Here is a 23,530-nt window from a genome sequence, read left to right on the forward strand (position 1 = left end):
GCATTCCTACCAGCAACAACATGGGCTCTATCCACTTCCACATCCCCATCAGCACTTGGCGGTTTTTGATCCCTGCCATCCAATAAGCGTGAAGCAGTATCTCATGGTGGTTTCCAATGGTGTTTTTCGATAAGCAGATTTCATTTCAATGAAGTCCTATTTATCATATATTTTCTGTTGTTTTCTGCATAGCTAGCATTTTTAGTCAAATTCTTACAAACATCTGATGAGATATAACTGACAATTTTATTGTTATAAACATCCTCAGAGTAACAGCAATGTGTTATCCGTCTCCCTTCAGTGTTCCCAAGGAGTGTTTGCTATTGTGGAGGGAACAGAGGGCCCAGGGACAGGGTGGGATGTACCGTGGAGTCACAGAACACACACACACACACGCAGCTACAGCCACCAAAATAACCAGCAAAGGAGCCAGCAACCTGTCAGAACATCCTTCCTCTCAGAGGACAGAATTTCCCATGATGCCCTGTGCCCCGAGACAGGAAGGCGAAGCAAGCTGCCAGGATGGGGTGTGGAGGCCACTGCTACTTCTCCATCTCATATGGTTTCCTAGCCTTGGGTGGGGGCCAGGAGTTGAGGACTGGGCAGATTTGGAGACAGTCACACACATACACACACACTCATTCACACACAAACAACATACACCCCAGCAGCGAGGCCTTCCGGATCTGATGTCAGGGAGGGAACTGAGGCCCATCGCTCCCAAATGTGTGGGCAGGGCCCTCCAAGAGCCTTGTTTGTCCGTTCATCCATCCCCCATGATTCCGATGTCCAAAGTGCCCCCCATCGGGGCAGGGAAGGTCTCTATGGGGATTCACATGACTGATTCCTTCTCACAGGTGTCAGCATCCCCAGCAGGTCCTGGGCAGCCTTTGAGGAGAGGGTTCCCCTCCTCGCTGGGGACCGGCAGCACGGCCAGGGGCATCTCACTCTTCACCTGGATCAGCTCCGGCACGGAGCTGCGGTTCTCTGTGCGATCCACGTAACTCTGGAGGAGTCCCGCCCCAAAGGCGTCACCTTCCACGTTGAGGATGGTACAGGTCCGATCCCTGAAGGGGGAACAGTGACAGGGTAGTGAGTGGGAGGGGAGAGGTCAGGCCCCAGGCCCACCGCCCCCGCAATCTTCATAATCCCAAGTGCCCCATCATGCAGTTCTCTGCTTTAGAACCTCAAAGATCTCCTCCATCCTCCCTGGATCCCCAGTGATCCTCCTTCCAGTAAAACACAAGATTCGCTTCTTCTGGAACCTCAAAAAGTCACCCTTCCCTTTCCTGGGGGCCCCAGAAGACCCCTCAATGCCTCTTTTTCCTTCTGAAATACTACATTCTCCCTCAGGCCCCCTGAACTCCCTAGAACCCTAAGGATCTTCTTCCTTCCTCTTTGTATACATTTTGTGTGGGTGTGTATGCCATTAAAAAAAAATTGAGATATAATTCAGATATAAAATTCACCCTTTAAAAGCATACAACTCAGTGGGTTTTAGTTTTTTTCAGAGTTAGGCAATCACCACTATTTAATTCCAGATTATTTTCATCATGGCAGAAAGAAACCCTTGTATCCATTAAGCAATTATTTCCCATTTCCTCCCACCCCAAAGCCCTAGGCAACCATTAATTTACTTTGTCTATAGATCTGTTTCTTCTGAACAGTTCATATAAATGGAATCATATACAATGTGGTCCTTTGTGTCTAGTTTCTTTCACTTAGCATAATATTTTCAAGGGTCATATGTTACATTTTTATCACTGCTTCATTCCATTGTATTGCTGGGTAATATTCCATTGTATGGACATATGACACTTTGCTTATCCATTTATCAACTGATCAGTATTCGGATTGTTTCCACCTGTTCGCTATTACGAATGGTACTGCCATGAACAATCATATACAAGTTTTTGTGGCCATGTTTTCAATTCTCCGGTTTAAACCTAGGAGTGGTATTGCTAAGATACATGGTAACTCTCTAAGTTTTGAAACCAAACTGTCTTCTAATCTTTTAGGCTCCTAATAGCTTCCTCATAATAGCTAACAATGATGTAGCACTTACTACTTACTGTTCTAAGAAAGCTGCTTGTATTAAGTCATCTAATCCTTCAGGAGAAACTATTCTCATTTTACAGATGGAGAAACTGAGACACAAGGAGATTAAGTTTTTATGTGTAATAAAGTTTTTATGTGTAATAATCGTACACATCTTATGTTCAAGGTCATAATAGCTAGCAACAGCTGATCTGGGAGCCTGGCTGAAGAGTCTGCTCTATTAACTACCAGGGCAGTTCCTGTTAGAACCCCAAAGATCCTTTCCTTCCCTCTGATTGGAACACTCCAGGTCCCTTCCCCTTTCTTCTAGAATTCCTTCTTTCCTCTCCTCTCCTTCTCAGAGGCTATCAATGACCCTCTTGCTCATTCCCTTCCCCAGGAGTACCCCTGAGCAACCCCTGAAATCCCAAACCCACACTCACACTAGCCAGTCCACCGCCAAGATCCAAGAGATGTCGTGAACCGGCAGGTTGACCGCCTCGAGAATGATGGCCAGAGTGAGCACCCCTCCAGCTGGGATGCCCGCTGCGCCCACACTGGATGCTGTGGCCGTGACCCTGGGGGAGGAGAAGGGAGGTCACGGGGAGGTCCCTCGGTAGTGGGAGAAGCTGCGGGGGTGCGGCTGCTCCGCCTAGGTTTTCTCTGTTGTCAAGGGAGGGGTCAGGTGGGTCGGGGGTCCTCGCCACAGCCACCCCACACTCACAGGATAGTGATAATCTTCACGAAGTCCAAGGACCGGTGGTTAAGCTGTGCAATGAACACTGCAGCCACACACTGGAAGAGCGCGGCACCATCCATGTTGACCGTGGCACCGATGGGCAGAATGAAGCGGCTGATGTGTTTGGCCACTCCATTCTTCTCCTCTACACACTTCATCATCAGCGGCAGCGTGGCGGAGCTGCGAGGGACCACAGATCAGTCAGCAGCGCTCCCTGGGCCGGGCCAGCCGGGTCCCGCCCACTGCCCAGCCACGCCCCTGACCAGCCCCTGGGTCCGGCCCCGCCCACAGTGCCTCAACTGGGGCCCAAGCTCCGCTCACCAGCCTAGCCGCCCCCTAGCCTAGCCGCCCCGTGCTTCCCACATCCCCAGACCTCCCCCCCCTGTCCTCAGCCCTCCCCAGCTCTCCATGCCCTTCTTTTCCCAGAAACAGAAGGCACTAGGGATCCCATAGAATGAAAGCACTCCGAAATATAGAGTAGAGGACCGCCAGGGAGAGTACCAATCACTACTTGCCAAATACACATAAAGACTCATACCTAAATTCTGAGTGCTTGCTGACTCACTCCCCTTCCGTATCTACCTATAACAGGTATAATAGGTACCTATCTACCTATAGCTCGACTAAGCTGCTGTGGGGAAGGTTAGATTCCTAGGGGACAGGGCCAGCAGATGGACAAACTACCCAGGAGAGGTGGAAGGCGATTTTGAGAGGTTGGATCCAGGGTCCTAGAGTCCCTCAAGGGCAGGCCTAGGGGCGGGGACGGCTTCTCAGAAAGGGAGTAATAAATCTCCAAGACAGTAGTTTCTTAACAAGAGGGGTTTTCCAGGACCTTATGAGAAACATACCGAAGTATGGCTTCTGTGCCCAGATCCCATGTCCCACAAACAAAATTCCAGGGGTCTTTAGACATCAGATGCCCACTCCAGATCCCCTACTCTTAAAAGCCCTGCCCTGGTCCGCCCCAAGGTCACACCTGGAGGAGGTCCCGAAGGCGGTGGCCAGCGGTGTCATGATGCCCCACAGGAAGCGGTAGGGGTTCTTGCGGGTGAAGATGAAGTAGATGAGGGGCAGTGTCAGGAGCCCATGGATGGCGTGGCCGAGCAGGCAGCACAGGATGTATTTGCCGAGACTGGCAAAGAGCAGCCCCACGTCCTCCATCTCCACGATCTTGCCGGCCACCAGGAACAAGATGCCCACAGGGGCATACCTAATTACACAAGAGACAGATTGCCCCCTCAGATCACATGCTCACCCATGTCAGGTACTGTGCTGGGCACATCTCAGCCTTCCTCAAAGTCAGGAAGCGCCCACTGCATCGTGGACTGGAGTTCAGACACCTCCCCTGTCATCTGCCACTCTCTCCCCTTGAACATGGTGCCGCTGGGATGTAAAAGAAGTCTGGGTGGTTCCATCACCACTTGGAGTAGAGTCACCCACCAGATCTGCACTTAACACATGACCAGGAAAGAAACACCCACCCTGCATACCATTTACATTTTCTGGGGTTTGTTACAGCAGCTGACATGACTTAAACTAATATACTGTCTCTCCCTGAAAAATAAGGATCCTGACTCATGTCTTAATGACAGCTCCCAGGTATGAAGCATTTATGATGCGCTGAGCCCTTGAAGAGGATGGAATCTTCACCACAACCCCATGAGGGAGCTTTTATTTTGAGACTCTTGCAGCTACCGTTGCATTAAACAAAATCAAATCAGTCTATAAAACAGGGACCCATAATGCTACCAACTTCACAAGAACTGTGGGAGGATTAAATGAGATGCCAGTTGAAATGAGTTGAAAGCTTTCTGTGCCCAAATAAGTGAAATCTAAAGACTTCAGCTAGGCTTCCCTGTTGCCTACCAATGCAGGAGATGCAGGTTCAATCCCTGGGTCAGGAAGATCCCCTGGAGGGGGAAATGGCAACCCACTCTAGTATTCTTGCCTGGGAAATGCCATGGGACGGAGGAGCCTGGAGGGCTACAGTTCATGGGGTCTCAAGACTCAGACACAACTTGGCAACTAGACAGTAACAACTAGACTTCAGCTGGGATTTTTTCTAACTCCTGGAGTGAAGATCCCAGGGGTTGCTGCTCGTGCATCCCCACCAGGAGGGCTCCCATCATCACCTCAACTGTCTGATCACTATGGCTAGTTGTTTCCAAACCCCTTTTCCTCTACTTTGTTTTTTTAACATTTATTTGGCTGTGCGGAGACTTAGTTGCAGCATGTGGGACCTAGTTCCCTGACCAGGGATGGAACCCGGGACTCCTGCTTTGGAAGCGTGGAGTCTTAACCACTGGACCACTAGGGAGGTGCCCCCCTTTCTCCTCTTTAGTAACAGAAGAAAAGCACCATTTCCCAGCCACCTGTGTACCACGGTTTGGCCAAATGCCCAAACTTTAGCCACTGGGATGCGCCCAGAAATTACATCATTACTTGACAAATATTAGCTAAGCTTATTTACCGTAGGCATGCTATGGGTCAGGCACTAACCCAAGAACTTTACATATATTAACTCACTCGTGCCCGGTACTATCAATCCCATTTTCCACCTGGGGAAACTGAGGCATGGCAGGATAAGTAACATGTCATAGGGCACAGAGCTGGGAAGTAGCAGCACCAGGATGGGAACTACGCTATCCAGCTTCAGAGCCTACTCTGACCCAACCACCAAGTGTTTCTACTGGGTTTCCCAGGTGGCTCGGTGGTAAAAAAAAAATAATAATAATAATAACCGCCTGCCAGTGCAGGAGACACAGGTTCCATCCCTGGGTCAGGAAGATCCCCTGGAGTAGGAAATGGCAACCCACTCCAGTATTCTTGCTTGGAAAAACTCCACAGACAGAGTTGCCTGGCAGGCAACTCCATGGGGTTGCAAGGAGTCGGACACGACTGAGTGACTAAACAACAAACTTTTTCTATTAGTTCCAACAGCAGCTTTGTAGATGTCAGCTACACTGGAATCAAGGTCAGGGTGGAAGATTTGGTAAAAAAGCAGCAGCCCTAACCCACCTCCTGATTTCTCCTTTTTTGGCCATGCTGCATGGCATGTGGGATTCTTGTTCCCCAACCAGAGATTGAACCCTCACCAGCCTGCATTGGAAGCACAGAGTCAATCACTGAACCACCAGGGAAGTCCCCCGCCTCTTGATTTCTGACCTTCTGATCTAGGATGGGTGCTAAGAATCAATGTGACACCATGTGGAGACATGGCAGAGGGAGGTGGCAAGGGTGAAGCCAAAAGCCTCAGCATGTGTTTTGTCCCCTCATTATCTGAGGCCATTTAACAAAAGCTCATACATATTAATAATAATCGTAGCTGACATTAAGTGAATGCTCAGTAGGTGCAAGAGATTTACAACACTTTCTAAGTGCTTTACTTACGCCCCAGTCACTCATTTCATCTTCATGATAACCCTATAAAGCAGGCACTATTTTCGATCACTGATCCAAAGGCAAACATTTGATGACATTGAAATCAGGAGAACTGAGATGCATTAGCCAGGCTGTGCCCACAGCCCGGCTGTCTTTTTGTTACCTTCCGGTGCCAGGTTGCACTAGTGGTAAAGAACCCGCCTGCCAACGCAGGAGACATAGGAGACTCAGGTTCGATCCCTGGCTTGGGAAGATCCCCTGGAGGAGGGCACGGGAATCCACTCCAGTATTCTTGCCTGGAGAATCCCCATGGATGGAGGATCCTGGTGGGCTGCAGTCCAAAGGGTTGCAAAGAGTTGGACATGACTGAAGCGACTTAGCAGTAGGATCAATAAGGTTCTGGGATCAGTCTTAACTCTCATGGAATACAGCACTGTCGTCTCATAGATAAGGAAACCGAGGCACAGACAGATTAAGTCACTTGTCCAAAGTCACACAGCCAGGGAACAGTTAATGCGAGACTTGAATCTAGACAATCTGGTTTGAAGGAACAGATGTCCCCACTCCCATCACTTACCACATGATCCAAGAGACCAGCACCATGGTGGCATCATTGAAGGAGTTGAAGAAGCGAATGAGCAGCTCTCCCTCGGGCCCCAGCTTCCGCAGGGCCACGCCAAAGACGATGGCAAACACCACCAGGCCCAGAATGTTCATACCCTCAACCTCGCTCCCAATGGGCACCTTTGGGCAAGAACAGATGGGGATGGGAGGGGCCATTCGGTCAACCTGCACAGGGACTGGGGGCCTGTCCTGAGCACTGCTGGGACCCAGCAGAGACAAGACCATTCGCCGGGCCCCTTCCTCCAAAGGCCCATAGTCCAGGTTCAGGGACCACCCAGAGTGGGCAAGGGAGAACCCAGGGGAGTATGGGAACTGAGGAAGGCAGTGCTGCCAAGCTCGGAGGAGGGGAATCAAGGAGGACTTCCTGGAGGAGAGGGCTGAGACCTGGAGACTAGGGGTGAACAAGGTAAACCAGGGAAGGGATAGAAGGTTCTAGAGAGGTAACAATATGCAACAACCTAGAAATGACTCTAACTCAGGCATTCAAAGAAGAGAAAGAAATTCAGTGTGGCTGGAGTAGAATGGGCCGGGCAGAGTCATAAGATGGGGCTGAGTGGGCGGATGGGCAGGGGTGGGACCTCACAGGGCCCCGTGGACTATGGCGAGGCGTCTGGGCTTTCTTCCAAGGGCACTCAGGGGCATGAGAGGGCTTTAGGGGAAAGAGAGGAGAGGTCAGTTTCGTGCTTTGGAAAGCCAAGCTGAAGTGGGGTGGGGTGGGGGGTGGGGGTGAGAATAACAACCCAGATCAGAGCATGGATGTAGGGAGGAAGAAGGGCAAAATGGAGATTCCAGGAAGGCAGAAAAGACAGAAACTGGGGAGGGGCTTCAGAGAATTTAAAACAGACTGCACCCCAAATGCTAGAAGATCCAGAAGACAGGGGTAAGAACAAAATGAAAAAACCCACAACAATGGGCCAAGGTGCAGCCCCCCACCCACCCCAACCCTTCCCACCTCTTACCTTCACCACGGTGCCGTCGAAAAATCTCTCCTCATAGGAGGTAGCGTACTGCAGGAGGGGTTGGGAAGAAAGAGTCAGGGTCAATTGTCATTGTCAGTTGTCATCAAGGCTCCCCTACCCCACCCTGGCTCTGTTAATACTCAAAGCCCGCCCTAGGCATCCCTTATAGTGATTTTGTTCCATCCCACCAGCAACCCCACTGCAGTAGGACCATTCATACCCCCATTTTCCAGAGGTGGAAATTGTGAGGCTCACAGAGGTAAAGGCACTTGCTCAGGGTCGCCCAGTTAGAATTAGAACCCAGATGGGGCTCAGAACCCATATTCTCAGAGAGGCGTGGATGGGTTTCATTCATAGGTCACCCAGAAGCCCCGCACTATGGCCTATAAATAGGTAGGCATGTGTGTTTTTCCAGGCGCCACCCAAAATCAGGCATTCCCTCCCTGCCCACCCCCCCAACCCCAAGGGACACCCCCGAGGACTCACTGAGCGGAAGGCTGCAGACACCAGGTTGGAGGGGAAGATATTTCTGCAGAGAGAAACATGGGCAGGGTGGGGGGGGGGAGTATTAGATAAGGCAGGAGATCAGGGGGTATCAGGGTTACTGGGTTGGCTTCTTGGGGTGAAGGGAACCTTAGAGGCCCCATTTGTACCCAGACGTGGTACCCCAACCATGCCTCAGCCAGGCTCAGCCAGGCAGAGATGGACCTGGCCCTGAACATTTTTCCAGGGTGTGGGGAGTCTGAGCTAGACTCCTGGGGCCCCAGGAGACTAGTGTTCTAGCCCCAAGGGAGTGTTGATTGAGACTGATGAATGCCAGCTTCCCATGCTGGCTGGGGCAGGGTTACAGGGCTTGGGCTCCACCCCTGTAGCAGCCTCAATACCCTGGACATCTTGCATCAGCCACTTCCTCCTGCAGGCCTGAGGAAGGGCTGGCCCTGGGGGCTGGCTGGTGGGTTGCAGAGTGTGGGGAAGATCTGGGTGTGTTGGTGAGAAAGTGACAAGGATTGGCTGTGCTGTCGTGAAGGCATCTTTGTTTATGCGGCCAACTCTTGTGTGAGGGTGTCTGGGTGTGATTAAGGGTACAGTGGCATGCACTAAACCCCATGGAGCATGTGAAGGAGTCAGACAGCAGCCCCCTGTCTCTCAGGTTAAGACAAAAATAACAGCCAAGGCAACTATGGGCGTTGGACTAAGTGCTGTATATAAATCAACTCATTTCATCCTCCCAACAGCCCTTGAGGTGGGGCCCTATTATCCCCATTTGACAGGAAAGAAAACTGAGGCACTGACAGGTGAAGAAACTTGCAGAAGTGGCAGAGCTGGGATTTGAGCCCTGCTGGCTGGTTTCACAGTCCTAACCACTTGGTAGCCTCAAATCCTCCCTCTCACCAAAGCCATGGGTAGGCAGCTGTTGCTGGTGGATGGTAAAGCTTGTCAGGTGCTGGTCTTCAGCTGGGGGCAGGGGGCACGGGTTAGTGTTTAGAGATGTGCGACCTGAAGGTGTATGTGAGTGTCTATGCACTCTTGAGCTGTGTTTAGGCAGTGTTTCACATGTTGGTGTGATCGGCAGCATCAGTGAGTGGCTGTTTGTGCTGAAAAGGTGGCAGCGCCCGGCGTGTGTGACGGTATAAGCCCACGTGTCGGGGAGATGGCACAGCCGCGTGTCTGCATGCCTGTGTCCAGCTGTGTGTCAGCTGTTTATAAAGCTGGGTGGTTCTGAGACGTTCCAGGTCAGCTGTCGAGTGACTGGCCAAGTGCGTTACGTGGATCTGGCACAACCGCAAAGCTTGTACACATACAAACAGCCTTCAGGGGGCTGTGCCTGTCTGCAGGTCAGTTTGTACTCACCCAGGCCAGCCAGGGCTGGGTCGGGACACATCTATCTGCCTGGGCCAGGAGGTGCCCACCCACGTTAACTTTTGGATACCAAGCCTTCCCCCAATATCAGCCTGCGCCGACGTCAAGAGGCCAGGGGAGAACCCTGTAACGTGACTCGTCATTTCCTTCCACCACTTCCAGGAAGGTCCCAACCAACCTGGAGACACTGAATCAGCCGCCCTCAGAGGCAAGGCCATGCGGACCCAGCCTGTCTGCCCTCCTTCAGAAGGGAGAAGAGCCATTCTCGAGGAGCCGGGAGCAAAAGCTGGAAGGAAAAGAATCTGCCCCTTCTCTGGGCAGCCTAGTGCCAGCGGAGGGTGGCCAGGGACCAGACAGAGCAGGAAATGGGACAGAAAGGCTACACAGGTGGCAGCACGCAGGGTCCAACACAGATGAACTGGGCGGGGAAGACAGGCTCAGAAAACGACCTGGCTTTGTCTGGGTGACACATGGTGGGGGAACCACGTGGCAAGAGGGCCTGGTTGGGGGGGGGGGGGTCCCTCCAATCTCCTCAAGTCCTTCAGCGCCCCCTGATGCAGGACTCCCCAAACTTCTATCCGGACAGGGGACTTAAATGTTTATCCAGAAATCTCATCCTGGGGCCCTCCAACACTCAAAGATTCCCTTCCAATATCCCCTCAGCATCCTCCCTCTTCACAGCAGAGACCATCTTAGGCCCCCCTCAACATCCCCGCCCCGCCACCCCAGACACCAAGCATCACTCCTAAGACTTCCACGCCTATCACTCTCCTGTGGGGTCCCGTTTATGTACCCAAGCCCTCACATTTAGAAACCTCAGGAGTGCGTCCTCACCCTCCATACCCTGACCCTCCCCAGAGCCCCCCAACTATGCCACCCCGTTTTCCTGAGGCCCTGGGGATGTCCCGGGCCCCCCACCCGAGGACTCCAAACCTCTCTTCCGTCCACGTGGCGACTCCCCTCCCCACCAGGCTGAAGCACCCCTACCCCCCACCCCTCCACCAGGTAGGGCGGGGTCTGACCTCACAAGATCCAGGAACGAATCGAGCACCTCCTTGCTGGGGGCCTCTTCCATCCGGCCCATGGCTCCGACCGAGGTGTTGATGGCGGCGAAGGAGGCGCCCGGCTGCAGCGCGAGCGCCAAGCCCAAGCCGAGCGCCGACGCTAGCAGTGTGGTGACAAGGAAAAAGAGCAGCGCCCAGGCGCCCAGGCGGCCGAGCGCGCTCGGATCCAGGCTGGCGGCGCCGCCGATCAGGCTGCACACCACCAGAGGCAAGATGATCATCTTTAACAGGCGCAGCAGCAGCTCTCCCGGAAAGGAGAAGGCTTGCAGGCGCGCGGGGCCCAGGGCGAGCGCGCCGCCGGCTCCCGAGACCCCCAGTCCCAGCGCCACACCGGCCACCACGGCCACCACCGTCAGCAGCACGAGCAGGTTGGCGCGAAGGCAGCGACGCACCTGACCCCCGGAACCGCAACGGCCGCCTTTTACCGAGCCTGCGTCCTCAATGGGGACCAACGTCGAGACACCGTTGGCGGTGGGCTCCGCCGCCGCGTACCCTTTGGGGTCTCCCTTAGGCGGATCGGCCACCATGATGAACGCCGCTGGTTCTGCAAGCTGGGAGCGTTTGGGGGTTCCTTCCCAGGACGCTGACGTTCCTTAAAACTTTAACAGAGTCCGGAGGCTAGAACTTTCAAGAATTCTTTGCAGTTGTGAGTTCACGGCGCTCAAGTTCCTTGGCTCTTATAAGCTGAAATGTTTGAGAGTACCTTGGCTGGGCGCTGCGGTTCCTCTGTTTTCGGTCTGTGCCCGGCGCTGAAAGCAGGGAGGTGGGAGCGCTGGCGTTCTTGACCGTAGGGTTTAGGAACACGGGAGTTTCTCGAAATGGGACCCTGGGGTCCTCGGCTCCGGAAGGGTTGAAGACACCCGAGCGGCGGAGGTCTTCAAGAGGCTAGGTCCTGGTGGCTCAGATCCGGGACGCCTGGATCCGGGAGGCGGGAACCTGGAGGTTGGCGGGGTCCTGGAAACAGGGCTGGGGAGTGAGTCTGGAAGCCAGAAGACGGAGCTCCGGGAAGAGAGGGGCCCAGATTCTTGGGTCCAAGAGGGAAGATTCGACCCCGCGGTGCCGAAGGCGGCGGCCCGAGACCCCGGGAGTAAACAGCTGTTAGCCTACAACCAAACCTCCCGGGCGCGCCGCGTGGCTCTGAGCTGCTCTGGCGGAAGCTGGCGGGACTAAGAATCGCGGGGCGAGGCCTGAGAGAGCGGGGGTGGAGGGGGGGTGGGGGGGGGAGGTGGGGGGGTGGAAACCATCGCGCCGCTGCTGATTGGCTCTCCCGCTCAAGGGGCAGGACTTAGAACAGGGGTGACTTCAGTTATTAAGATTGTAATCCACTTCCCTCTAGCTAGGTAATTTGCAATTATCTATTTTAAATGGTAATTCAGTTTAATCTAAGGCTTTTGCTTTCACCAAATATTTTCCTCTTTTTATTATGAAAATTTTCAAGCATACAAAAAAGTTTAGAGGATTTTACAGTGAACATCCATGTAGCCTAGACCTAGAGTCTACAGTTATTTCACCATACTTTATATCGAAGTATAAAGTATGGTGAAACCATTTCTATCCATTTATCTTTCTCTAGCCATCTACGCATTCACCTTCTTTGGATACATGTCAAAGTAAGTTACAAATATCAGCACCCTTTTTCTCTAAACAATTCAGTATGCATTTCTTAATCAGAGTTCAATATTTGTACGCAGTCTTTTTTTTTTTTTTTTTTTTTTTGGGGGGCCGCTGATTGGCTTGTAGGATCTTAGTTCCCTGACTAGGGCATGAACCCACATTTTGGGCAATGAAAGTGCTGAATCCTAACCACTAGACCACCAGTGAATTCCCTGTATACAGTCCTTTTTCACAAAATGCACAAACCATTAGTGATGCCTACTGGTTTTTGACAAATGCATATACCTGATTTCACTGGAATCTCCATAACTACTTGGTGAAGTTGGGTCCACTAATATACCCATTCTCCAGATGGGCAAAACTGGGCCTTATGGCCAGAGGAAGTCACTCACCTTGAAGCCACACCTGAAGGGAGCTGGGAGTTGCAGGCCTGCCTCTCAAGACCCTAACCTTAAAGGGAATCAGTTATGATCTCCTATTTCTCCTGGCCATGTTGAAATCCTACTTCCTTCCCACCTGGACTGTTCTCTGATAACATATCAGGTGTTCACACTTGTAAAGAGTATTGATAGTGATCATCTCAGAGGCTTCCTTCTGAAGCAACTGTGGGGCCTTAGGCAAGTCACCACCTCTATATAAGCCTGTTTACACTTATAAGTCTATAAAATGGGGAGAATAATAGTAGCTCAGACCTCCTTGGGTACTGAAGATCAAATGAGACCCTATATTCAAAGTATTTAGATGCGGTACAGGTTAACTCCTAATAAAGTTAACTATGACTACTCTTATTGTTGTCACTATCTTTCTAAAATATTTGTTGCTGCTGTTCAGCCACTCACTCATGTCCGACTCTTTGCAACTCCATGGACTGCAGCACGCCAGGCTTCCCCGCCCTTCACTATCTCCTGGAGTTCGCTCAAACTCATGTCCATTGTGTCGGTGATGCCATCCAACCATCTCATCCTCTGTCACTCTCTTCTCCTGTCCTCAACAGCATCAGGGTCTTTTCCAATGAGTCGGCTCTTAGGATCAGCCGGCCAGAGTATTGGAGCTTCAGCTTCAGTATCAGTCCTTCCAGTGAATATTCAGGGTTGATTTCCTTTAGGATTGACCACTTTGATCTCCTTGTTGTCCAAGGGACTTTCAGGAGTCTTCTCCAGCACCACAGTTTGAAAGCATCAATTCTTTGGCACTCAGCCTTCTTCTTCTTTTTTTTTTTTTTTTGCACTCAGCCTTCTTTATGGTCCAACTCTCACATCTGTACATGACTACTGGAAAAACCATAACTTTGACTGTTTGCCATCACTTTGTTGGCAAAGTAATGTCTCTGCTTTTCAATACACTGTCTACATTTGTCGTAGCTTTTCTTCCCAGAAGCAAGAAATAAATACATATTATTATTTTATTAAAATATTTTAGCATTTATGTTATTTATTTGGCTGCACCAGGTCTTAGTTGTGGCATACGTGATCTTTGATCTTCCTTGTGGCATGTGGGATCCTAGTTCCCTGATCAGGATTTGAACCTGCTCCCCTTGCGTTGAGAATGCAGAGTCTTAGCCACTGGACCACCAAGGAAGACCCTAATGTTGTTATTGTCATTATTACTGAAGAACATGGCTTGGGAGTCCCCAGCCAGCTCCAGATGGTGTTGGCCCCTGGTGGTGAGTTATTCCTCCTGGTCACTTGATCTCAGCCAGCCCTAGCCCTCGACCTGCCTGGACAGGAGCTTTGAGAGCTTATGATGACATCTGGCAGGAACAGAAGGGGCCAAACTGAGCTAAGAATTTGCCCAGGACCTGAAGAGCCCACCACCTAGGCATAAGTGGCCATATGGACCTCCTTCCTGGGTCTCTTGGATGCTCTCCCTCCCAAATTCTCCCAGATTCCACGCCTTCTACTTCAGAAAGCCCCCGTCCCTCACCCCACCCTCTGACTCTAAAGTCATATACATTTAACACTCACATTAAACTCCCGCATGCTCGGCTCTCTGCTAGATGCAGAGCATGGGTACTACAGCCACACAGACTAGTTTGAATCCTGACTCCACCACTTATCAGCTAAGCATCAGTTTCTTCATTTGTCCTAGAGTCACTGTGAGTGTAAATTTGATGACGTACACAGAGACCCCTGACGCAAAACACGAGGGGACAATTCCTCAGCACTCTGCTCATTCCACAAATACTCCTCGGGCCATTACTAGGGGCCAAGTGCCGTTCAAGGGGCTGGGGATCCCACAGTAAGGAAAAAATTAAAAATAAAGCCCAGGAAATATATTCATTATCTATTTTTTGGCCATGCCATGTGGCTTGCAAGATCTTAGTTCCCCAACCAGAGGTTGAATCCGGGCTCTGGCAGTGAAACATGAATCCTAACCATTGGACCACCAGGGAATTCCTTCAATATCTTACAATAACCTATAATGGAAAAGAAAACTGTATATATATACACACCTGAATCATATACATATATATCTGAATCACTGTTGCATATCAGAAACTAACACAACATTGTAAATCAACCATTCTTTAATAAAAACTTTTTAAATAACATTAAAAAATAATAACTCATATAAAACTCCTCGCTAGCATTCCAGTGAGGGGAGATGAGGAAATGAACTTGGGTTGTCAGGTGGGAATAAGAGCTGGAGAAAGAGAAACCATTCAAAACAAAAGAAACCGTTCATTGCCCAGCAGAGACAGACAGAACAGTCCATGACGGACCACACTGAGGAGGTGCCATTTGCCAGGAGATCTGAATGACAAGGTGGAGCCCACTGGGACAATCTGGGAAGAACTCTCTCTTTTTAAAATATTTATTTAATTAACTTATTTGGCTGCCCTGGGTCTTAGCTTCCACATCTGGAATTTTTGATCTTCACTGTGGCCTGTGGAAACTTTTCGTTATGGCAGGCAGGATCTTTGAGTCACAACATGCAGAATCTTTAGTTGCGGCATGCATGCTCTTGTTGTGGCACATGGGATCTAGTTCCCTGAGCAGGGATCGAACCCGGTCCAAACCTCTAAGGCAGCAGGAGGGGTTTCTGCCCTTGTGTGGATGCTATCAAAGGTTTTCAGATCTTCACTAATCTTTGAGATCAATCCTGTTTTAGTGACTTGGAAGCAGACAGGGTAATGAGGTTTGTTGTGGCCCCACCCCTACCTGGGCAGGGGATTAGAACTCAGGGGTCCTCAACCCTTATCTGATGTCCCAGCTATCCTACAGTTGGTCCTCACCCCAAGCAGAGCTATTTCCTTCAAGGGACCATCATTTATTCTGATCACTGCATTGGGCCCTATGATGGGCGGTGCCAGGGATCCAGGAATGACCAAGATAGTCCTAACCCTATCCTCTGGAGAATCACAGTCCAAAGGGGGTGACAGACACACCCTCCAACTGTGACAACACAGAGTAAGCAGAGCTGGGATGAAGGAGCCCAGAAGGGATGCTTGACCCGGACTGGGTGTCAGGCAGGGCTGCCTGGAAGAGGAGGCATCCCTGTTGGGATAGGGAGGGATTGGACCAAACCCAGGGAAAGAGTGAAGGGATAAGTACATGAGAAGAGCCTAGAATATTCAAAAGCACAGATCTAATCTAGTCACCCCAGTGACTTCTCTCAGGACAAAGTCCAAGCTCTTTAGCCAGGCATCTGTCTATTCAGTAGTTCATTCCTTCAATCATTTAACAAACCATATCCAGTGAATGGAACATTTTGTTGTTGTTATTGCTTCATCACTAAGTCGTGTCCAACTCTTTGAGACCCCATGGACTTGAGTCCGCCTGGCTTCTCTGTCCGTGGGATTTCCCAGGCAAGAACACAGGAGTGGGTTGCCATGCCCTTCACCAGGGAATCTTCCCGACCCAGGGATGGAACCAGAGTCTCTTGCACTGGCAGGCAGATTCTTCACACTAGTGCTACCTGGGAAGCCCTCCTGACCCACTGAGAAGCACCAATAGAATGAGACAGATGGGGAACTGGGTGGAGAGCAGGTTTCAATACCAAATCAGGGGGTCAAGAAATATTGCTAAGGAAATAAAGGTAAGATACAGGCGAAGTATATAAGGCAGGGCACCCTACCATCTGTGCGAAAAAAAAAAACAACAAATAATCTATATAACAAAAAAATATATTTGTATACATAAATAATATGTATATAGGGACTTCCTTGGTGGTCCAGTGGTTAAGAATCTGTAAGAATCTCTGCTTCCACTGCAGGGGGCTCGAGTTCAATCCTGTTAGGTAGATGGGAAATAAGATCCCACATGCCTCCCAGTGAGGTCAAAAATTAAATTAAAATAAATAAAACATATATAACAAAAATTTTAATAAATTAATTAATTAAAATAAATAAAAATATTTATAAAAATAAAATATGTCATTAGTTACCATAAAGAAATAAGTTTATTAAAATAAATAAAATATATTAAAATAAATAAAATAAGTTTAATATATATATATATAAATGTTTCCTCTGAATTGACTACCTCTGCAAGAATTCACAGAAACTGCTCAGAATGGGAACTTACAGGAAGGAAGTCGTTGGCAGCACCGCACGGTGAAAACGTCATCTTGTCTCATGGCTTAGCAGCTGAATGACTTCCAGCACGTCACTCAATCCTCCAGCCTTAGTTTGCCTGACTGTGAAATGAGCTTCAAGGATAGCATCTGCCTCCAAGGTCACGGAGGGTGAACCAAGTTCATGTGTGTAAAACGCTTGGCTTGGTGTCTGGCAAATCATAGCCTCATGGTATTTTAAGCTCCGATGACCTTTTGATATCAACATTATACCTAAGGGTGGAAGTAATAAAAACCTCTTTGTGAGTTCCCGCAGACTCACAGACTGGTGCTTCTGCCCAGGAATGTTCAGGCCCCAGGGACCACGGAGCAGAAGAGCCTGAGAGGTCCCAGGTGGGACCCGGCACCAGGTGGCCAGGCTGGGGGCCAGCAAGCTGCTGGCAGCCGTCCTGGTAATTAGAGCCCCTGGCAACGGAGACGCCACCCAGGCCGGTTGGGCAACGTGAGCGTGGACCAGGCTTGGGCTAGTCACTGGCCACCTACAGGGGTGCCAGACATGGAGGGGAGGAAGGGAGAAGGCTCCAGAACTCAAGGGATCCTAGAATCCCAGAACCTTCAGGAAGTACACAGTGGGTCCCAGCCATGAGGTCAGGGTTTTAGGGTTTGGTTCAGGATTGGCCAGGAATGTCCCACCCCTTGTCCTCCTCAGGCTTGGAGAGAAAAACAGACAACTGGTCTCGGCCAGCTTTCTTGCTATTCAGCCAAACCTCCTACCCAGATTCAGATTTCATCATTAGGGGGAAAAAAAAAGACTCTGAGAAGGAGGTGAGAGGGTCCAGGAGGCGGCTGGGATGAGAGCAAGAAGGTCCTTTTTGGTCTCAGTTTATCGCCTGTGAAATGGGCATAGTTCTGAACTTCATCCTCCCTGAGAGGACTAGGTGTCTGACCTTGGGAGGGATTGAGTAAACTCCAGGGCTTCAGCCTTCTCCATTAGGCTTGTGATCAGGCCTCTCCTCCTACTTCAGATTTGCATTCATGCATTCAATGGACCTTTCCTTAGTACCTACTGGGTGCCCTGTGCTGGGTGGTACTGGGGACCCAGCAGTGGCTGAGACAAGCCTAGTTCCTATTCTTCTTGGGTTCAGAATCCAGTGGGATAGACAGACAGTGATGACCCAGAGTAGTACTGGAATGGAGGAGCTCAGAGGGGAAACCCAGCTTGGGAAATGGAGTCAGGGAAGGCTTCCTGCAGGAGGGGACATTTGAGCTGCATTTGGAAGGACGTCAGAGCCAGACAGTGAAGAGAGGAGGAAAAGGAAACAGGCAGAGGACACAGCAAGGGCAAAGACCTGGAGATCGGAAATTTATGAAACCCAGAGGAGTTCCATCTGGCCAGAGTGGAAACAGAGGAAATTGCTGAGAAATGAAGCTGGAGAGGTAAGCGCTATCAGTCGTGTCTGACTTTAGTCATGTCCGACTCTTTGCGACCGTCTATCCATGGGATTCTCCAGGCAAGAATACTGGAGTGGGTTGCCATGCCCTCCTCCAGGGGATCTTCCTGGCCCAGGGATTGGACCCACATCTCCTGCGGCTCCTGCACTAAAGGCAGATTCTTTACCGCTGAGCCACCAGGGAAGCCTTAGATCAGGTAGACAGAAATAAAAAGACTGAAGTTAAAATCATTCCTTGAACACATGTTATCTAAGCACCCAGCTCTGCGCTGGGTCCTGCTGGAGTCTGTGCAAAGGCCAAGGCAGGTTCTGCCCTGTCCTCTTGGAGTTTATCACTATGTCACTGTTTCTTAAATTTCCCAAGTCTCACAGCTCCTGTTGTCTGTTAAAATGCAGGTTCCTGGGTTTCAAGGCTACCTTCCAAAGGGAGGTAAGTACAATCCCACCACGTGCCTAGAGGGATAGGAGGATGGGAGAATCCTTGAGCAGACCTAAGACATCACACCTGCTGATTCTAGAATTCCCCTCCTTTGATTGGAGTCCAAGTGTTCTAAGCACAGCCTGGACATCTAAATTTTCTAACCCCAGTGTTAACCTATTAGTAGGGTGTGAAATAAAGTAGTGGGTTCCAAGCAGTTAATTTTTCAAAATGTCAAATAGAGGAGGGTTGTGGGAGGGAGGTTCAGGAGGGAGAGGATACATGCATACATATAGCTGATTCACTTCATTGTACAGCAGAAGCTAATACAACATTGCAAAGGAATTATACTCCGATTTAAAAAGAGAAAAAAGGTCAAATAGAATATATTGTACAAGTCACTACTGTTTCGTGAAATTTTAATTTATGTGTGTGTGTATATACTTGTTCATCCATATACTGTGTTGCATGCAAAATAAACACTTTACGGTGTCTCTGATTCAAAACAGCTTGAAAAATGGTTGGCCAAAGGAGCCCTGCATGATCTCCCTCCTTAAATTTTTAGACCTATTTCCTCACCTCTTTTTCTCACATGCTTTTCTCTTCAAGTAACTAAGATCTTCAGATTTCCCCTGAGGCAGCCCCGGAGTCTCCATGACCCTGAGGCCGGCTCAGGTGTCCCTCTAGTCTCCACCAGTGCCTTGGACGCCCCCATCCAGCCCTGCCCACTCTGGGTGGCCACTCTCTGGGGATGGGCCTGTGCCTTCCCTTGGACTGGGGATGGGGACCTTCTCAACCACTGCTGAGTCCCCCTAGGCATTGCTCTGCATGGGGCCAGGCACATAGTAGGGACTCTGGGAGTGTGGATTGAGTCTTTAAGAAACAGGAAGGAAATGAGGAAGCACAACCCTTAGGTCTATCAGGGCCAACAATCATGGGGACTTCATGCTTTCTGGCCTGGCTGGGAAGCTGCAACTGGGGGTACTGGAGACTGGCCCAGACCTTCCTTTCCTACTTCTGCAGTTACTTATTTAAAAGCTGGCTTGTCTAGGTTGCTCTGCCCCACCTCCCCCAGCTGTAGGCTGTCCGGCCCCTGTGGCTTGTGGTGCAACGTGTAACTCAGGTTTCTTGAGGCCCAGAGCAGGGAGGGTCAGACAGTGCCCTTCACCCAGATCCAGCCGAGGCCATGGGAGCTGTTTTCCAAGGCAATCGACCCTGCCACCACTCCAGGCCCTGCCCTGGGACCTCACAAGTGTCCAGGAGTTCAGGTGACCTGAAGAGAAAGACATTTGATGCCTCCAGGGAGATAGGCTAGGGTTGGTGGACTTATTGAAAAAGACCCTGATGCTGGGAAAGATTGAGGGCAGGAAGAGAAGGGGACGACAGACGACAAGATGATTGGATGGCATCATCGACCCAATGGACATGAGTCTGAGCAAACTCTGGGGGACAGTGAAGTACAAGGAAGCCTGGCATGCTGCAGTCCATGGGGTTGTAAAGAGTCAGACTTGACATCGCGACTGACCAACAACATCAAATGGTCAAAGGCAGAGGGGGCAGGGCCAGAGAGATGAGCCTTGGACAAAGGATTCCACCTCCGAGCCTCAGATCCTCCGGTCTAAAACAGGATGAAAGGAGTTTTTCCCCCAGCGGTGTAAGAGAATGAAACAAAACCGTGCGAGAGGGCACTTTCCTGGCGGTCCAGTGGTTAAGACTGCGCTGCCCCTGGAGTGGGTTATGGGTTCGATCCCTGGCCGGGGAATTAAGATCCCACATCCAGCAGAGCACAAACAAAAAACAAAACTAAAAAAACAAGAAACAAACAAATGGCGTGACGGAAGTCCTTCGCGTGGGTCTGGACGATGTATTAAGAGGCAGTATGTTGGGGAGGCTTTCATTACTGCGATTATTAGCTTTTCTCTTTAGAGAGCCCTGGTCAGAGGCGAGCCAAGCCACAGTTGGGGGAGGCCAAGGGGACGCTGGGCTGCCCTGGGGCTCTGAAGGATGAGGCCCTGTCGGGAACCAGTTCTGAGGGCGGATAACCACACAGTTTGTTCCTGTGACCGTGTGGGCACCATCTCTGAAGGCGGGCAGTCCAAAGGACCAGGACATTGTGAGTCTGCAGACAATGGCCCCCTCTGACCGCCTGGGGCTAGAGACCTGGAATGCCCGGTCCCTCCCATCACTGTGTGCAGCCGGCTGGATCCCAGGAGAAAGTCCAAAGAGTCCCGGCCTCCCTTTCTGAGAGGAGTGAGGAGCAGGTGGCCTGACTTCAAGAGGTGTTAGAGTCTGCAGTCCAGTATGGAAGGGTGGGGCGGGTGTCTGAATGCTGATTCCCAGGCCCTGCGGAAAATCTTGCTAGAGCTGGGAGAGAGAGTCTGCATTTAAGGGGGGAAGGGTAGGGTGAAGGGGGTACAAGCTTGTTGTTGTTCAGCCGCTAAGTCATGTCTGACTCTTGGCAACCCCACGAAGTGTAGCACGCCAGGCTTCCCTGTCTCTCAGCCATCACCCAGAATTTGCTCAAACTCACATCCATTGAGTCGGTGATGCCATCTAACCATCTCACCCTCTGTCACCCCCTCTTCTTCCAGCCCTCAGTCTTTCCCAGCATCAAAGTCTTTTCCAGTGAGTTGGCTCTTCGCATCACGTGGCCAAAGGATTGGAGCTTCAGCACTGGACTCAAGTAATGCCTGGGCCTGTGAAATCTGAGACACATTGGAAACCATGGGTCTGGGGAATTCCCTGGAGATCCAGTGGTTAGGACTCAGCGCTTTCACTGCCATAGCCCAGGTTCAATCCCTGGTTGGGGAACTAAGAACCTAGAAGCTTCACATGTGTGTGTGCATGCATGGTCAGTCACTCAGTCGTGTCTGACTCTTTGCAACCCCATGGACTGTAGCCTGCCAGGTTCCTCGGTCCATGAGATTCCCCAGGCCAAAATACTGGTGTGGGTTGCCATTTCCTTCTCCAGAGGATCTTCCCAACCCAGGGATCAAACCAGCATCTCCTGGATTGGCAGGTGGACTCTTTATCACTGAGCCACCTAGGAAGCCCTTGAAAGCCTCAGAGCATGGCCAAAAAAAAAAAGAGAAACCAATGGGTCCAAGTCCCTCTGGGTACAGACAAGGAAACTGAGTTCCAAAGACCCACAGCTAATTGTTGCAAGACCCAGAGGATGAGTTGTAAGCCAAGCCAGCTAAGGCCCTTGGGTAGGGGTGGTTTATCAGTCCCTGGAAGAGAGAAGGGCCCAATCCATTCAGGACAGCGAAGTCTCAAGGCTTCGCAGCCTGAGAAGGACATCAAGATACATTCCATCCATTTTTTTTCCAAAGTACTAATGGAAAAAAACTTTTCAGGTAAAATTCACATAAAAATCAACCATTTTAAAGTGTATGACACAACGGCCTTTAGTAACTTCACAATATTGCACAACCATTGCCTCTAGGTAGTTTCAAATCATTCTCATCATCTTCCCAAAGGAAACCCCACAGCCATCCAGCAGTCACTCCGCGTCCCCTCCCACTGGATCCTGGCAACCGCTAGTCTACTTTCTGTCTCTAAGGATTTGCGTATTCTGGATGTTTTCAGACAAATGGAATCCTACAATATGTGACTGTGATAGTCTGAGTATTTGCATCCCCCCCCCGCCCCACGGCCCAATTTCATATGTTGAAATCTGCATGTAAAGAAAAAAAATGTAACCCACAAGATGACGATGTTAGGAGGTAGTGCCTTTGGGAGGTCATTAGGTCATGAGGGTGGTGCCCTAAGGTTAAGATTGCTACTGCTACTGCTAAGTCACTTCAGTCGTGTTCAACTCTGTGCGACCCCATCCCTGGGATTCTCCAGGCAAGAACACTGGAGTGGGTTGCCGTTTCCTTCTCCAATGCATGAAAGTGAAAAGTGAAAGTGAAGTCGCTCAGTCATGTCTGACTCTTCGCGACCTCAGGGACTGCAGCCTACCAGGCTCCTCCGTCCATGGGATTTTCCAGGCAAGAGTACTGGAGTGGGATGCCATTGCCTTCTCCGAAGGTTAGGATTAGTGCCCTTATTAAAGAGGCTCCAGAGAGATGCCTCACCCCTTCTGCCCATGTGAGGAGGATACAGTGAGAAGTCTACAACCCAAAAGAGCACCCTCAGCCAACCATTTACCCTAATCATGGACTTGCAGCCTCCAGAACTGTGAGAAATACATTAAAAAAAAAAATTTATTGGTCACGCCACTCAGCTTGTGGGATCTTAGTTCCTGGATCTTTCCAGGAACTAAGGGAGTTCAAACGTATGCCCCTTGCATTAAAAAAGCAGTCTTAACCACTGGACTTCCAGGGAACTCTTGAGAAATACATTTATGTTGTTCATAAGCCACCCCATCTGTGCTTTTTGTTAGAGTAGCAGTCCGAACAAGCTACGGCAGTAACCTTTTGCATCTGGCTTATTTCACAGGGCCATCCACCCAATATTTTGATTTAACCATAAAAACTAATATTTACTGAATACTTAACTAGATCCCAGGTACTACCCCAAAGACTGTACATGTGTTAATCTACCTGAGGCTCTAAATAAGCAGATGTGGTGGTGGTGGGGGGGTCCTGTTATTGTCTTCATTTTATAGTCCAATAAACAAGAGTACAGAGAAGTATGGTGTACTCCAGTTTATGGGGTCGAAAAGAGCTGGATGCGACTGAACAACAACAGGGAAGTCGTATGGATGGTAAGTGGTACGTCAGGCTTTTTTTCCTCTCAGCCTCATTACTTTTGTACTGTGGTAAAAGATACATAACGTGACACTGACCCTGTCAACCATTTTCAAGTGTCTGGTTCAGTGGCCTTGAACACACTCCTACTGTTGTGTAACCATCACCCCTACT

The 23,530-nt window shown here is 50.2% G+C and overlaps 1 protein-coding gene across 1 annotated transcript; it reads right to left on the reverse strand.

The window, feature by feature from the left end:
* Nucleotides 1-227: 227 nt before the first annotated feature.
* On the reverse strand, nucleotides 228-11,836 carry SLC1A5 (solute carrier family 1 member 5). The gene is made up of 8 exons (XM_061139672.1): nucleotides 10,623-11,836; nucleotides 8,227-8,269; nucleotides 7,741-7,788; nucleotides 6,735-6,901; nucleotides 3,753-3,986; nucleotides 2,762-2,956; nucleotides 2,481-2,615; nucleotides 228-1,067 (listed from the first exon to the last, which is right to left on the reverse strand). The coding sequence occupies exons 1-8, from the start codon at nucleotides 11,189-11,191 to the stop codon at nucleotides 833-835; spliced, it is 1,626 nt and encodes a 541-aa protein (XP_060995655.1). The 5' UTR covers nucleotides 11,192-11,836; the 3' UTR covers nucleotides 228-832.
* Nucleotides 11,837-23,530: the final 11,694 nt, after the last annotated feature.

Source organism: Dama dama, chromosome 4 (genome assembly GCF_033118175.1).
Source record: "Dama dama isolate Ldn47 chromosome 4, ASM3311817v1, whole genome shotgun sequence".
Classification (NCBI taxonomy): domain Eukaryota; kingdom Metazoa; phylum Chordata; class Mammalia; order Artiodactyla; family Cervidae; genus Dama; species Dama dama.